Source organism: Scylla paramamosain, chromosome 4 (genome assembly GCF_035594125.1).
Source record: "Scylla paramamosain isolate STU-SP2022 chromosome 4, ASM3559412v1, whole genome shotgun sequence".
Taxonomy (NCBI): domain Eukaryota; kingdom Metazoa; phylum Arthropoda; class Malacostraca; order Decapoda; family Portunidae; genus Scylla; species Scylla paramamosain.
In genome coordinates, this window is record NC_087154.1 from 10,668,743 (window position 1) to 10,681,242 (window position 12,500).

At 47.8% G+C, this 12,500-nt stretch overlaps 1 protein-coding gene across 1 annotated transcript in view; it reads right to left on the reverse strand.

Annotated features, from left to right (window-relative positions):
• Positions 1-12,500, reverse strand: part of LOC135099732 (serine/threonine-protein phosphatase 2A 55 kDa regulatory subunit B delta isoform-like) — a 110,604-nt gene that overhangs the window by 37,104 nt on the left and 61,000 nt on the right. Inside the window, 1 exon segment of the mRNA XM_064002226.1 lies at positions 9,369-11,880. Coding sequence (XP_063858296.1) covers positions 9,369-9,483 — 115 coding nt within the window. The 5' untranslated portion in view covers positions 9,484-11,880.

The window sequence follows — 12,500 nt, forward strand, 5'->3', positions numbered from 1 at the left end:
CTCTCTCTCTCTCTCTCTCTCTCTCTCTCTCTCTCTCTCTCTCTCTCCTTTCTTTTCTAGCGCCTTTTTATGATGATATTCCTTCGCTGCCTCATGTTAATCAATCAGTCAATCAGTCAGTGAATGAATAAGTGAATGAATGAATGAATGAACGCGTAAGTCAATCAATCAACCAATTCCTTCCCTTTCTCTTTATCTGTTTGCTCTTTTCTGGCACTTCCTCACTTTTTTTTTTTTTCGATTACTTCTTCCTCTCCTCCCTTCCTTTCTGCTTCTCTCCTTTTTCTCCCTACCTCTGCCAAATCAATGTGAAAGGAACACGCCATGAAAGAACGGGAGTTTTATGACAGAAACATTCACTGTGTCATAACCTGATTGTTTACGAAGTTCTGTCTGTCCTTTGTCATTCATTCCTTCTTTCTTAGTTGTTGTTCTTTCCTCTATAATTAATTTCCTCAGTCTCTCCTTCCCCCCCTCTCTCTCTCTCTCTCTCTCTTACTCCATCTCTCCTCATTTCCTTTCCTTCACTGCTCCTCTCCTTCCTCTCTTCCTTACTCTCTCTTCTCCCTCCATTCCTCCGTCATTTACCACCTGTCTGTCTGTCAATTTCCACGCGTCCATAAAGTAAGTCTGTCTTTCAGCATGTGACTGATCTGGCGCGTTCAGTTACTGCCAATTATAACCGCACTCACGCACACACACACACACACACACACACACACACACACACACACACACAAGAAGTCGTGCATACTAAAACATCTACACCATAGGAGAGAGAGAGAGAGAGAGAGAGAGAGAGAGAGAGAGAGAGAGAGAGAGAGAGAGAGAGAGAGAGAGAGAGAGAGAGAGAGAGAGAGAGAGAGAGAGAGAGAACAATATCAAAACACTGATAAAAGAGAGAAAATTACAAAAAAAAAGAATAAATAAAGACAAGACACAGCGAGTTTGACTTAATGACGAATAAAAATATAAATCACACAACACACACACACACACACACACACACACACACGCACACACACACGCACACAAGGCTGACATCTGGGAAGGAAGGAGCAACAGAGGGCTTCAATCGCCACTATTTACGCACTACTGGCTGTCCTGACATGCACTGAGACGTGCTCTGAGTCACTCCGGAGGCCTTGAGACGTGCCGCTAATAGTACTGAGGCCTGTATTCTGAAACACTCCTGCGCCGTAACCTAACTACTTTCAGAAGGCCCTGGTTGAACGTCACACGGGTTTTCAAGTGTTTTTTTTTTTCGGTTCTAGTGGCAGGCTGAAGATATTTCTACATTATTAACTGGGTAAGCACTTTTGAGAAGCAAACCAATCATCTCTGTGGCCTTTGCAAAATACAGTTGTAGTCGTGGTGAAGCTACACGGGTATTTAACGGTGCTTTTACAGTTCTAACGACAGAATAACAAGATTTCTAAATTATAAACAGGAGAAACCTTCTTGGAAACCCGGCTAATCATCTCTGTGGCCTTGGAAAACAGTCGTGGTGTGAGAGTAAAGCGTTTCCGAATACAAGCCTCGTTGGAATTGTGTGACGGTGTGACGGGACCCGCTCCAGACGACCCTTGCGGCTGCCTCAAGGACGGGACGGGGAAGGCGAGAAGGTGACGGGCGGAGAGACAGATGTGTGAAAGATTGATAGATTGATTTTTTTTTCTTGGGGGGAGCGTATCAGTAAGAGGAGTGATTGAAGGGGAGGGGAGATATGAAGGGGGGAATAAGAATGGGGAAAGCAGAAAGAGGATAAGTAGGAGTGTATAGAGCCATAAGAACAGGAAGAAGATAAACGTATGAAAGGAAAGGGAAAGGAAAGATGTAGAGGCTAACGAAGAAGAAGAGGAGAAAAATGAAAACAACCGTGGTAGAGAGGAAGAAGAGGAAGAGTGCACAGTCAAACAAGGCTAAGACTGATAAAGATGTAGAGGAGGAGGGAAAGATGTGAAGGGTACAGAAGAAGAACACGTTGAAGAAGAGGAGAAAAAAGAGGAAGAACAAAAAACGAAAGAAGAGCTGGAGGAAGAGGAAGAAGAGAAAATGATCAGTTTGGGTGCACTAAAGAAGGGGGAAGTAAGAAGAAGAAAAGAAAAATATCAGTTAGAGTGCACGAAAAAGGAAGAAGAGGAGGAAGAGGAAGAAGAAGAGGAGAAGGAGGAGGAAGAGGATCAAGAGAAGTGTCGTTTAGTGTAAGAAAAAAAAAGGAGGAAGAGGAGAAAGAGGAGGAAGACGAAGTAGAAGAGAAGGAGAACGAAGGCAGCGTTACATAAGGCTCATCACTGACCATAACTGCATTACCTTTTTATCCCCCCAGGTGGATGCACGCAGGTAAAGCAGGAAGCAGGTGCGACAGGTGACTTGTGGTGACTAATTGAACACGAACCTCCCACAAAGGCTGAGAAGGGCGGCGCCACAACAGCCCTGCCTACATCCCTTCCCTCTTTACCTTGCTCCCCTTCGTTCCCCCGCCACACCACGATCCAACCCTTGCCTCTCCCTCCGTCCTTGCCTCTCATCTGTTCCACCACTCTTTCCTCACCTGAATGAAAATGACCACCCTCTCCTCCCTCCTGTTCTTCTTTCTCCTCCTTCGCCTCCTTTTTCCTTTTTCTTTTTCCTCTTCTTCTTTTCCTACTGTCTATCTCAATGTTTTCTCTTTCCTTGTTTCTCTGTTCTACGTATTTTGCTCTTTCTTTGTCTTGTTCTGTTTCTTCTTCCTTCTTTTTTTATTCTGGTTCTGTATTATTTTGTTCTCTTTCGTATTTTTCCTTTTCTTCCTCCTCCTTCTCTTCCTTTGTTCTATAATTTTCTCTGTTCTTTAGGTATATTTTATTCTATCCTGTTCTTCATCATCTATTATACTCTCGATCATATCATGTTATATAGTCTCCTCCTCCTCCTCCTCCTCCTCCTCCTCCTCCTCCTCCTCCCTCTCCTCTTTATTTTATTATGTTCTTTATGTTCTGTATCTTATTCTGTTCTCTATCCTGTCCTGTTCTCTATTCTGTTCTGTCCACACACACGTCATTTATTTGAGGTGTTATTGTCTAGTTGAGTGGATGCCTTCGTTATGACAACATTTTTTCTGGTGGTATCTGGTCTTTCTGTGCGTTCATTTGTATTCTTGTGACTCTCTCTCTCTCTCTCTCTCTCTCTCTCTCTCTCTCTCTCTCTCTCTCTCTCTCTCTCTCTAAGATTCTCAAACTCCTCTTTCACTTCTCTTCTTCTCTTCCCCTTAAACTCATATATTTCTTTATCTTCCTCTTCCCTTTTTTTCTTTTTTTTTCTTTCTGTTCCTTTTTTTTTCATTTCCTTTAGGATGATCACGTCTTTCCCTTTCTTCTCCCTCTATTCTTCCACTAGCTTATTCTCTTCCTTCTGCTCCTTCCACTTTTTCTTCCTCTCCCTGTAAAATTCTCACTCATTTTTCTCTTCCTATTCTCTTTTTCTTCTTCCCTTTTCACGGTCATCTTCCTTTCCTTTCAGTATTATTAGTCTTTCTCTTTCTCGTTCTCTTTCTCCCCCACTAACTCCTCTTCCTTCCCCTCCACCTGCACTAACTTCTCTTTCTCCTCCTCCTCCTCCTCCTCCTTCTCCATCTTTTCTTCTTCTTGTATATCTTCCCAAACCCTTCCTTTCCTCTTCTCTCTCTTCGTGACTGGCGCCCATTACTCCACGTATCTCCATCCTTCGCTTCCTCCACGCTCCTGTCTGTCAGCGGAGGATGGCGTGTAATACTGTAATCTCTTAATCCTTAGCCACGTGTTAGGGGGAGGAAGGAAGAAACTAATGGTGTACTTGATGGTGGTGTGATGGTGTGGTTAGGTTGTTACTGGCTGAATGTGCTTTTGTAAAGTGGTTTTTCTTTTTTCTGAATCTCTCTCTCTCTCTCTCTCTCTCTCTCTCTCTCTCTCTCTCTCTCTCTCTCTCTCTCTCTCTCTCTCTCCCCTTCCCTGACTAACGGTCATTACTCACTTGATAAAAGATTGATTACTTTCTCCACAAGTTCCCCCCCTCCCCCATCTCTCTCTCTCTCTCTCTCTCTCTCTCTCTCTCTCTCTCTCTCTCTCTCTCTCTCTCTCTCTCTCTCAGGCGCAGCGGAGATTCTCATTTCACGGCATATCTCACCACGTCATCTCTGTCTGTCTATCTGACATCAACGGACACACACACACACACACACACACACACACACACACACACCACACTGTTCCCGCCTCCACACTCAGCTTACATTTACCTACCCTCTCCCCTCTCACCCTCTTCACACCCACACACACATACACACACACACACACAACGATACCAGCAGCTGAAAACACCATGCGCATGCTCGTAAAATCCTCGTAAGAGAGAGAGAGAGAGCGAGAGAGAGAGAGAGAGAGAGAGAGAGAGAAACGTAACCTTTTCATCTAACACCCCCACAAGCGAGGCACGTCCGTGGAAGGCGTTTAACTTGATCAAGAGTTACAAGAGTGCTTTCTAAGTTTCTAAGGTACATACCTATGTACGTACAACTTGTGGCGCGGGAGTGGCGGGGAGGGGGACAGGTAAAGTTTGCCTTGTTCATTAAAGGTGAGAGGAGATGCATGGATACGTAGCTTTTCAGTGTATGCTCCTTAAGGCGTGTCCATTTAAGCATGACGTTTTAGGTTAAATATAAAGAACGACATTTTTTTTTTATTATTTTTTCTTATTTTAATTTTAAGGTACGCATATACTACTTGGCGAAGGAGGTTTGCGTGCTTCAGAAGAGATTAAGTCTGCGTATCTCATTTAAAGGTGAGAGTTAGGAGGCGCATGCTGGCTTGACTGGCTACGTGTTGGACCATACCAGCGTGTAGTGACCCTGATGTGCTGCGGTCCATCTGTTTCTGTGGCGTCACCATGCTTGCTTACACCTCACACAAGGCCTCTCTCGTGGTGGTGCTGCGTTCACCTTTGTGTGTGGTTTGGGTGAGGGTGAAAAGAACGTTTGGGGAGGGTTAAAGGGACGAGTGATGATGGTGAGAAGGAAATGATGGACGGGGGTGCGATGGGACGAGAGGGATGATGATGACAAGGTGGGAGGGGAGGTGTATGTATGTAGGTTGGAGTGATGGTGGCAACTCAATGCTTTGCTGAATTGAGGTTTTATTGTGTCTGGTTATCCCTCGTGGTGGCAATGATCTTGCTGGCTACACACACACACACACACACACACACACACACACACACACACACACACACACACACACACACACACACACACACACATACAGACGTCAAGTTTTGCAATAGCTGTAAAGCCGAGCTGCCTCAGAGAAAGTGTGTGTGTGTGTGTGTGTGTGTGTGTGTGTGTGTGTGTGTGTGTGTGTGTGTGTGTGTAGCACATTTACAAAGGCGTTTCTGTCTTCCCTTCACAGCTGCCGACATTTCCAAAGCGCAGCGCCAAACCGTCGTGTTAAGGACACAGCACTTTCATCCTGCTCCTCAGGTTCGCCGTGATAATGTTGCGGTGTTCAGGGACACGCGGCAGGGGTGGGCGTCAGTGGATGGCGGCTGATGCGTAGTAGCTCTGGCCGCGGCGGGCTAGCGGTGGCGGCGCCCTCGTGTTTACCCTCAACGTGATAAATGTGTTCCCGCCAAGACCCTGGGGCGGCGGGGAGCGCTACCCTCAGCCCTGCGTCCCTCGTCCCTGGCCCTGAACGCCCAAACTGCATTGTTTACAGACGTCATGAAGGCCTCGAATAGAGTTAGCTGAACTGTTGCAAGAGTAATGACCCCTGACGCATAGACTCATCAGTCCGCGTCATAAATACCAGTGCAGGGTGTGGCAGTGTGGCAGGAGTTCCCGGCTCTGTTTGGCAACACTATCCCGCCGCGCCTCCCATACCTGCCCGAATCAGCCTGAACGCCACGCTCTGTCCGCCCGCCAAGGCGCCGCGGCCAGCTGGCGGAGCAAATATCAAACCTCGACCACCACAGCGACCACCGAGAGTACCGCCCAGGGTGACAACGCGGTACGCGGCGAAGAGACCAGCAGGTGGACCACTGACACCTCCACCTACTGTCAATGCGTCGACAGTAACTTACTACTGTCTGTCAAATTATCAAGTTTAGTCACATAACCCTCGCCAGCTCACCATCTCAGTCTCTCTCCTGCCCTGCCTGCGTCACTCCGCCGCTCCCGAGACGTCATTGTGGGTTCCCCCAGCGGCCTGCGAAGGGGGAGGCGACGAGGGCCGGGCGAAAGGGCGGCGCAGGGGCGTTGAGGTACATGACGGCAGTGGCCACGGCGACTTGTTGCTTCCCTCCCTCTTCCTCCACTCCTCCCTCTCTCCCTACCTCGTGCCTTTTCCGTGCCGCGTGTAGCTCTCCCCCTCTCCACCTCCCTCCCCTTCCGTCCAGTCTTTTCATTCCAATACACACACACACACACACACACACACACACACACACACACACACAGAACTTAAGTACGAATAGTGTACGATATGGCAGATTAGATGACAGAATGAGGTGAAGACGGCTTATCAGTGGTCTACTCGACAATAAATGCCATCCCTGACAGAGTCTCGCACTTGGGGTATCTCACTATCTCCATCTGTTTATCTCCCACAGGAACGTTAGCTGACCTTGTTCTTTTGAAACTGTCCTACATTCTGGCACACATATCTTCGCCCCCACGCAATATTGGGTGAGCTTTCTCTTCTCTTCGTTTGTTTTGTTGTTGTCTCCGTTTTATCGATTTATCTTATTTTTTAACACATACCCACACCTCACCTATCCATTCCTATCATCATCATCATCATCATCATCATCATCATTATCATCATAATCATCATCATCATCATCAGCCTCTACGACTATAAAAATAAAAGGCATCAATCAATTTTCTCCGTCGTTGTCTGTTCGCTGTCCGTCTATTCCACGGTACCGTAACAAAACTTCCCCTTCTGTCACCTTTCTCCACCCTTTCCTCCCACCAAAAAAAAAAAAAAAAAGTGGGGGAAAAGGGAGCGCCACAACATTTCAGTAATGAATCAATCAAAATAAAAGAAGAAAAGGACATTCATACACATCTTCCCCCTCGCACGCCTCATCTCCACGTCACATTGCTCGCTCCTTACTCGCCTTCTTCCGTTGTTGTGGTTCATTAAATCAGTCAATCAATGAGTCAGTTCTCCTCCCATCGAAAATAAACAAAAAGAAAGCAAAAGAAAGGACAGTCATACACGTTCTCTTCCTTAAAAACACACATGTCACATTGCTTGCTCTCTATTTCCCTCCCCCTCGCTCTCTCTCTCTCTCTCTCTCTCTCTCTCTCTCTCTCTCTCTCTCTCTCTCTCTCTCTCTCTCTCTCTCTCTCTCTCTCTCTCTCTCTCTCTCTCTCCCTTTTTCGTCTCTTTATAAATACACATTACTATTCTGTGCTTCTAGGGAACAGGTGTCTTTGTCCTCCTGCACTACCTTCCCCCGACACATTTCTGGTTCCTCCTCAGCGCGCGTCACGCAGGCACCACACAGCGACTCATTTCACGCAGCCAGCTCGTGCAAGATTTTACTCTCCTTTCGAACGCAGGATCTTTTCATACTTATGTATCTTACGTGTCCGTCTGTCTCTCTGTCTGTCTATCTATTTGTCTGTCTGTTTGTCTGTCTGTCCGCCTATCTCTCTCCCCTAACCTAATAGAAACGCACTCGTGTCTTCTCTTCAGTATCTTGATTATAAATGTACGTATATGAAGTCTACGTAATGTAATCAAGGAGCAGAAGGAAATATCATTCGGTACGTGGGTATTTTCATCGTGTACTTTATGAAAATTAGCAGATTGTTTTCTTAATGAACGAATTTATGGTTATCGAGTACTGAAGATTAAAATGCATCATGTCTTCTTTTATACTGTGTCCTATAGAAAAGTGTTGTAGCGCATGTCATCCAACTTAACCCCTTTGCATTCAGTAAGTCTAAACCTGAACCCTTTGACTACTAAAATTTCTACGTAAGTTTGATGCAATTGTCTGCTCTAAGTTTAGTGTGATTTCGAAAGACACCACTGGCAGCAATAGAGTAGTTCAAGAGTCTTAGTGTCTACAGATTTATGTGCTCAGTATATTTGTTTGTAGTTACTCAAGATGAAGTAACAAAAATCGTAAAGATAAATTTTGAGCAGCTGTTTCTCACTCGCGACTCTGTGTGGCATTACCGAGTCTGACTTCACTCGGATCAACATTCATATAAACCTTAATAAATACGTGACACACAACTTAAACTTTCTTCTGACGCGGCAGGTACTCGTGTCTTCAGCGCCCTAAACCTATTATCTCTTGTAGGATTAGATTTTGCTGCACGACGAAGTAAAGTTTCTGTTTCGTACAGATGCCCCCTCGCACAGCCGCCCTATAATTTTGCTGTACTTTTATCCTTGCATATGACAAACAGTGCATTGCAAAAGAGATATAACCAAGTTGTGAATTTATATACGTACGTGTGTATCAATAAATCCCAGAGAGAGAGAGAGAGAGAGAGAGAGAGAGAGAGAGAGAGAGAGAGAGAGAGAGAGAGAGAGAGAGAGATGGAATGTGCAGTGTTTCGAATGATTGCCAGTGAGCTGTGCTTATGGGAGGGTGTTCACGAGTGTGTGGTGGTGTGTGGCGTGTGGTACGTAGTGGTGTGTGTGTGTGTAGTGGTGTGTGGCGTGTGGTACGTAGTGGTGTGTGTGTGTGTAGTGGTGTGTGGTGTGTGTGTGTGTGTGGTAGTGTGTGGTGATGGCGTTCTGAAGCCTGGTGGCGTATTCTCCATCAGATCAGATGCCTGAGGTGTTCCCACTAGTGAGACACGCCTAGAGTGCCAGGAAGATGTTTACCTACGCGCTGAGTGCTGGTGGCGAGGCTGCGGATGATGGTTGTGCTGTGCGGGCCGACTGACGCTGTCCAGTACGCCTTGGGTCCGCGCCTGGCCGCTTCGCTACCTGGCCTCATGACGCTCACCTCAGGCTACACCCTCACGATGCCACAAATTAAGCACAGCTGCCGTGTGGCTCGCGCCCGCTGCGCCTCGTCACGTCTGGCCGACTTAAGCGGGTTAGCCCCCACTCTCCCTCCTCCCTTCTCCTCCCTCCCCCCCTCAGTCACAAGTGTGATACCCCTCCAGTGCTTCTGTTCCCCCTACCACCACCCCCGGCGGCATTGTGACGGCGTGCGAGGCGCCTGTGCTTGTACCTCGGCCGTAAATATAACACGCTTGAGTGCGTGGCAGTGGGGATAAGCATGCAGGCATCGCACACCAATACTCCTGCGACACGTGTCAGAATTGTGCTTAAGCTATCAGGTGAGGCGCCCTTGTGGGGAGGGCGAGGAGAGACACTTACCTTTTCTGTTGTTGGTTGTGGTGGTGACGACGCCGGTGACGGCGGTGTTGATCATCAGCCCCAGCCTGGTGAGGCTCGACTGTCGAATCATGCCCCTCGCCACCATGCCCGACATCCACACCAGCTCCTCCCGCCGACCCCTCACCCCGCGCCCCTTCCCGCCTCCTCCCTCCTCCTTCTTCAGGTCGCTCTTTTTTCCTTTGCTTGATTCTTCCTGTGTCCTCCCTCCTCCCTCCACCTCTCTTTCCACTCTGCCGTTTTCCACCTTGCCAGTTTTCAGGGCGGCCGCCGCGTGGCCTCAGCGTGGACACTCACGGCGCCTCGGGGATCTTGGCTGTTCGGCGACACGCGTCTCGCGGTGATGGACTCAGTCAGTGGCTCCTGGAGATGCCCGGCAAGGCTCTTCCAGCACGGAGAGGCGGCGCGCCGGTCCTCAGCCACACACGTGCACGGCACCTCTTCAGTTCGTACAGTAGTGTGTACTATACTAAGACACCAAGAACACTCAGTATAATGAGGATGTAGCGACGCTATCAGGAATATTCCTTCGCCTACTCGGGAAACAAAATTACTTGGGTCTGCCTAATGTGGTCTTAAAAGAAAACGAAGGTAACCCTCGTTTTAAGGAGAGACCTCATAATACGGATATATTATATATTGTTACTTATAAGTGATCGTCTTTTCGTAGTAAATCAGGCACGATCATTATACTGTATATAATATAGAGAACAAAACAATTATCTTTACAAATTTGATGGAAGGCTCGCGAATCACAGTCAAAATGATAAGCTCTATCTTACGTGTTACCAGTGTGGTGATGCACAGCCTCGGCCACTGCTGGCTGCCTTACACTTCAAATATCACAGTCAGGAGTCTCACAAGGCTACACACTTTCCACTCCCTCACAGCTCGGCGTGTCCGTCACCTCACTACCACATTCACTCCGTACTTTTATTCTAGCTTCATTTTAGGTACGTGTTTACTGGTTTGTTTTCAGGCTGGTGATTCCCAGAGTTGCGTCTGTGCTGGTTGGCTGACTCGCGGGATGTGTGGGGCGGGTCACCGCGGCGCTGGAATGAGCGGGGCAGCGCCGCGAGGAGTGCCGTGGAGTGCCGCGGCTCCGGGGAGGATGTGATCCAGCGTGGCGAGGCGAAGATGTGTCAAGACTTGACTCACTTTCTGGAACAAGTGATGAGTCTTGTAATGAGGGAAGCGCCTCTCAACACGCCTCGCCCAGGGCTGAGCGCCTCACTGGGCGCACCGCGTGGAGCCCAGTGATCGCTGCCTACGGGGAGCCAACAGAGTCGCCTACAGGTGCCTGAGGGGTGCCGTGGCGGATCTGAGCCTCAGACAAAAATATAGCCGTGCGTCGCCTCTACCACTTGTGATTACTGTGTGTTTGGTGACGCCCGCACGGGACTCTTGCTATGAAAATAGGAATAAGATTTGATATGGAAATCTATCTACATATATATATATATATATGTATATATAATATATCTATATATTTATATACTTATATTTTAATATATTTATCTACTATATTTGCTATATATCAAATATATGAGCCTTTTTGGTGTCTATGCAGCTTGATGAGGCATCTCGGCCGAAAATACATGTGCGTGGGAGCGCGGCGCCCCCCACCCCCCTTCACGTCACAGCCTGGACCAGCCGCCGCCGGCACGCTGCCCTCCACACTTCACCGCGCACACGCTGCCGAGAAGTGTCCGCGTATTATAAGAAGAGCGTCCTCAATGTCTCAGCGACCACTGTAATACATGGGATGAGCGACGCGTCCTGCCTTGCTCTTGACTCTTGCTACTTGACGCTGACCAGCCACCGAGTGCTGCTGCTGCTGCTGCTGGTGCTGCTGGAGACGGGCCTGTCACCGGCGGCCAGGCTGGGGGCGAGTGTGATGTGCCAGGGAGACAGGGTCAGGCGGCACCGAGGTTACAGTGACGGAGGAGGCTGGGTGGCGGCGCGGACCAAGGACGAATCTTGCTCTATGTCACCTTCTTCACCACTATCCATTCTCAAGTGAGGTCAGGGAGCGCTGCCGTGGTGCTCTTAAAGTGGTCGGGCGGGAGGCTGGTCACGCAGTGTCACCTGTCCTCCCCGCACGGGCCTCGTCACCGACACAACGCCGTCACGCTGCCTCATGGCAAGCGTCTTCACAGTTCATGTATTCAGCGACGCTTCAAGGTCACTGGTCATTCACACAAGCGTCACCTTTGAGGTATGAGTGTCCGTACTGCAGAGCGTTGCTGAGCTGCTTCTTTACGCCTTGTGCAGTGCCGGCTCGCGCTGCACGGCTGAGATTATCTTTAAGTGGAACGGGAGGTTACTTTCACGGATGACGGGGATAGCGGAGACGAAGAGACGAGAGGGAGCCGCTGAGGAGGAGGAGGAGGAGGAGGAGGAGGAGGAGTAGGAAGACACCCTCAGGCCTCCAGGATTACTTGATAAGGAGGGGCGCAGAGGGGGCCTGGAACGATGGGCGTCACGCTGCCACCTGCGAAGAAAAGATGATATTTAAAAATAAGAAAGCATTGAGAGATCACATACCTCTGCCAATGCCATGAATAAGTAAACTCCCTGGCAACACAATCATGAGGTACGTTTCATACATGATGATGACAGTCCAACATAATATCTGAAACTATACAACTACTTAATCAACTCTAATCTACATAAATACCTAGCAATTATAGGAAAAAAAAAACAAGAGTTATGAAGTGTCACCTTCTATTAACAGTAAATTATGAGCAACAATGATTTCCAGCAGCTTGGTAAGATTCAATAAACTTAGCACACAGAGCTGGAATACTGTGGCAAACATTTCCCGTAGATTCACATTGAGAAATCTGTTGGAGACACAAAAATGGGAGAAAAAGAGGAAGAAGAAGAGGAAGAAGAACAAAAAGAAATAAAGAAAAAGAAGAAGAAGAAAAGAAGAAGAAGAAGAAGAAGAAGAAGAAGAAGAAGAAGAAGAAGAAGAAGAAGAAGAAGAAGAAGAAGAAGAAGAAGAAGAAGTTCAATTTGACGCTCTTTAAAAGTCAATTACAGAAAGTGTCTAAAAAGTTCGAGACGAGTCTTTGTCTTCATCATCCTGCGTCACTTAATTTAGATAGG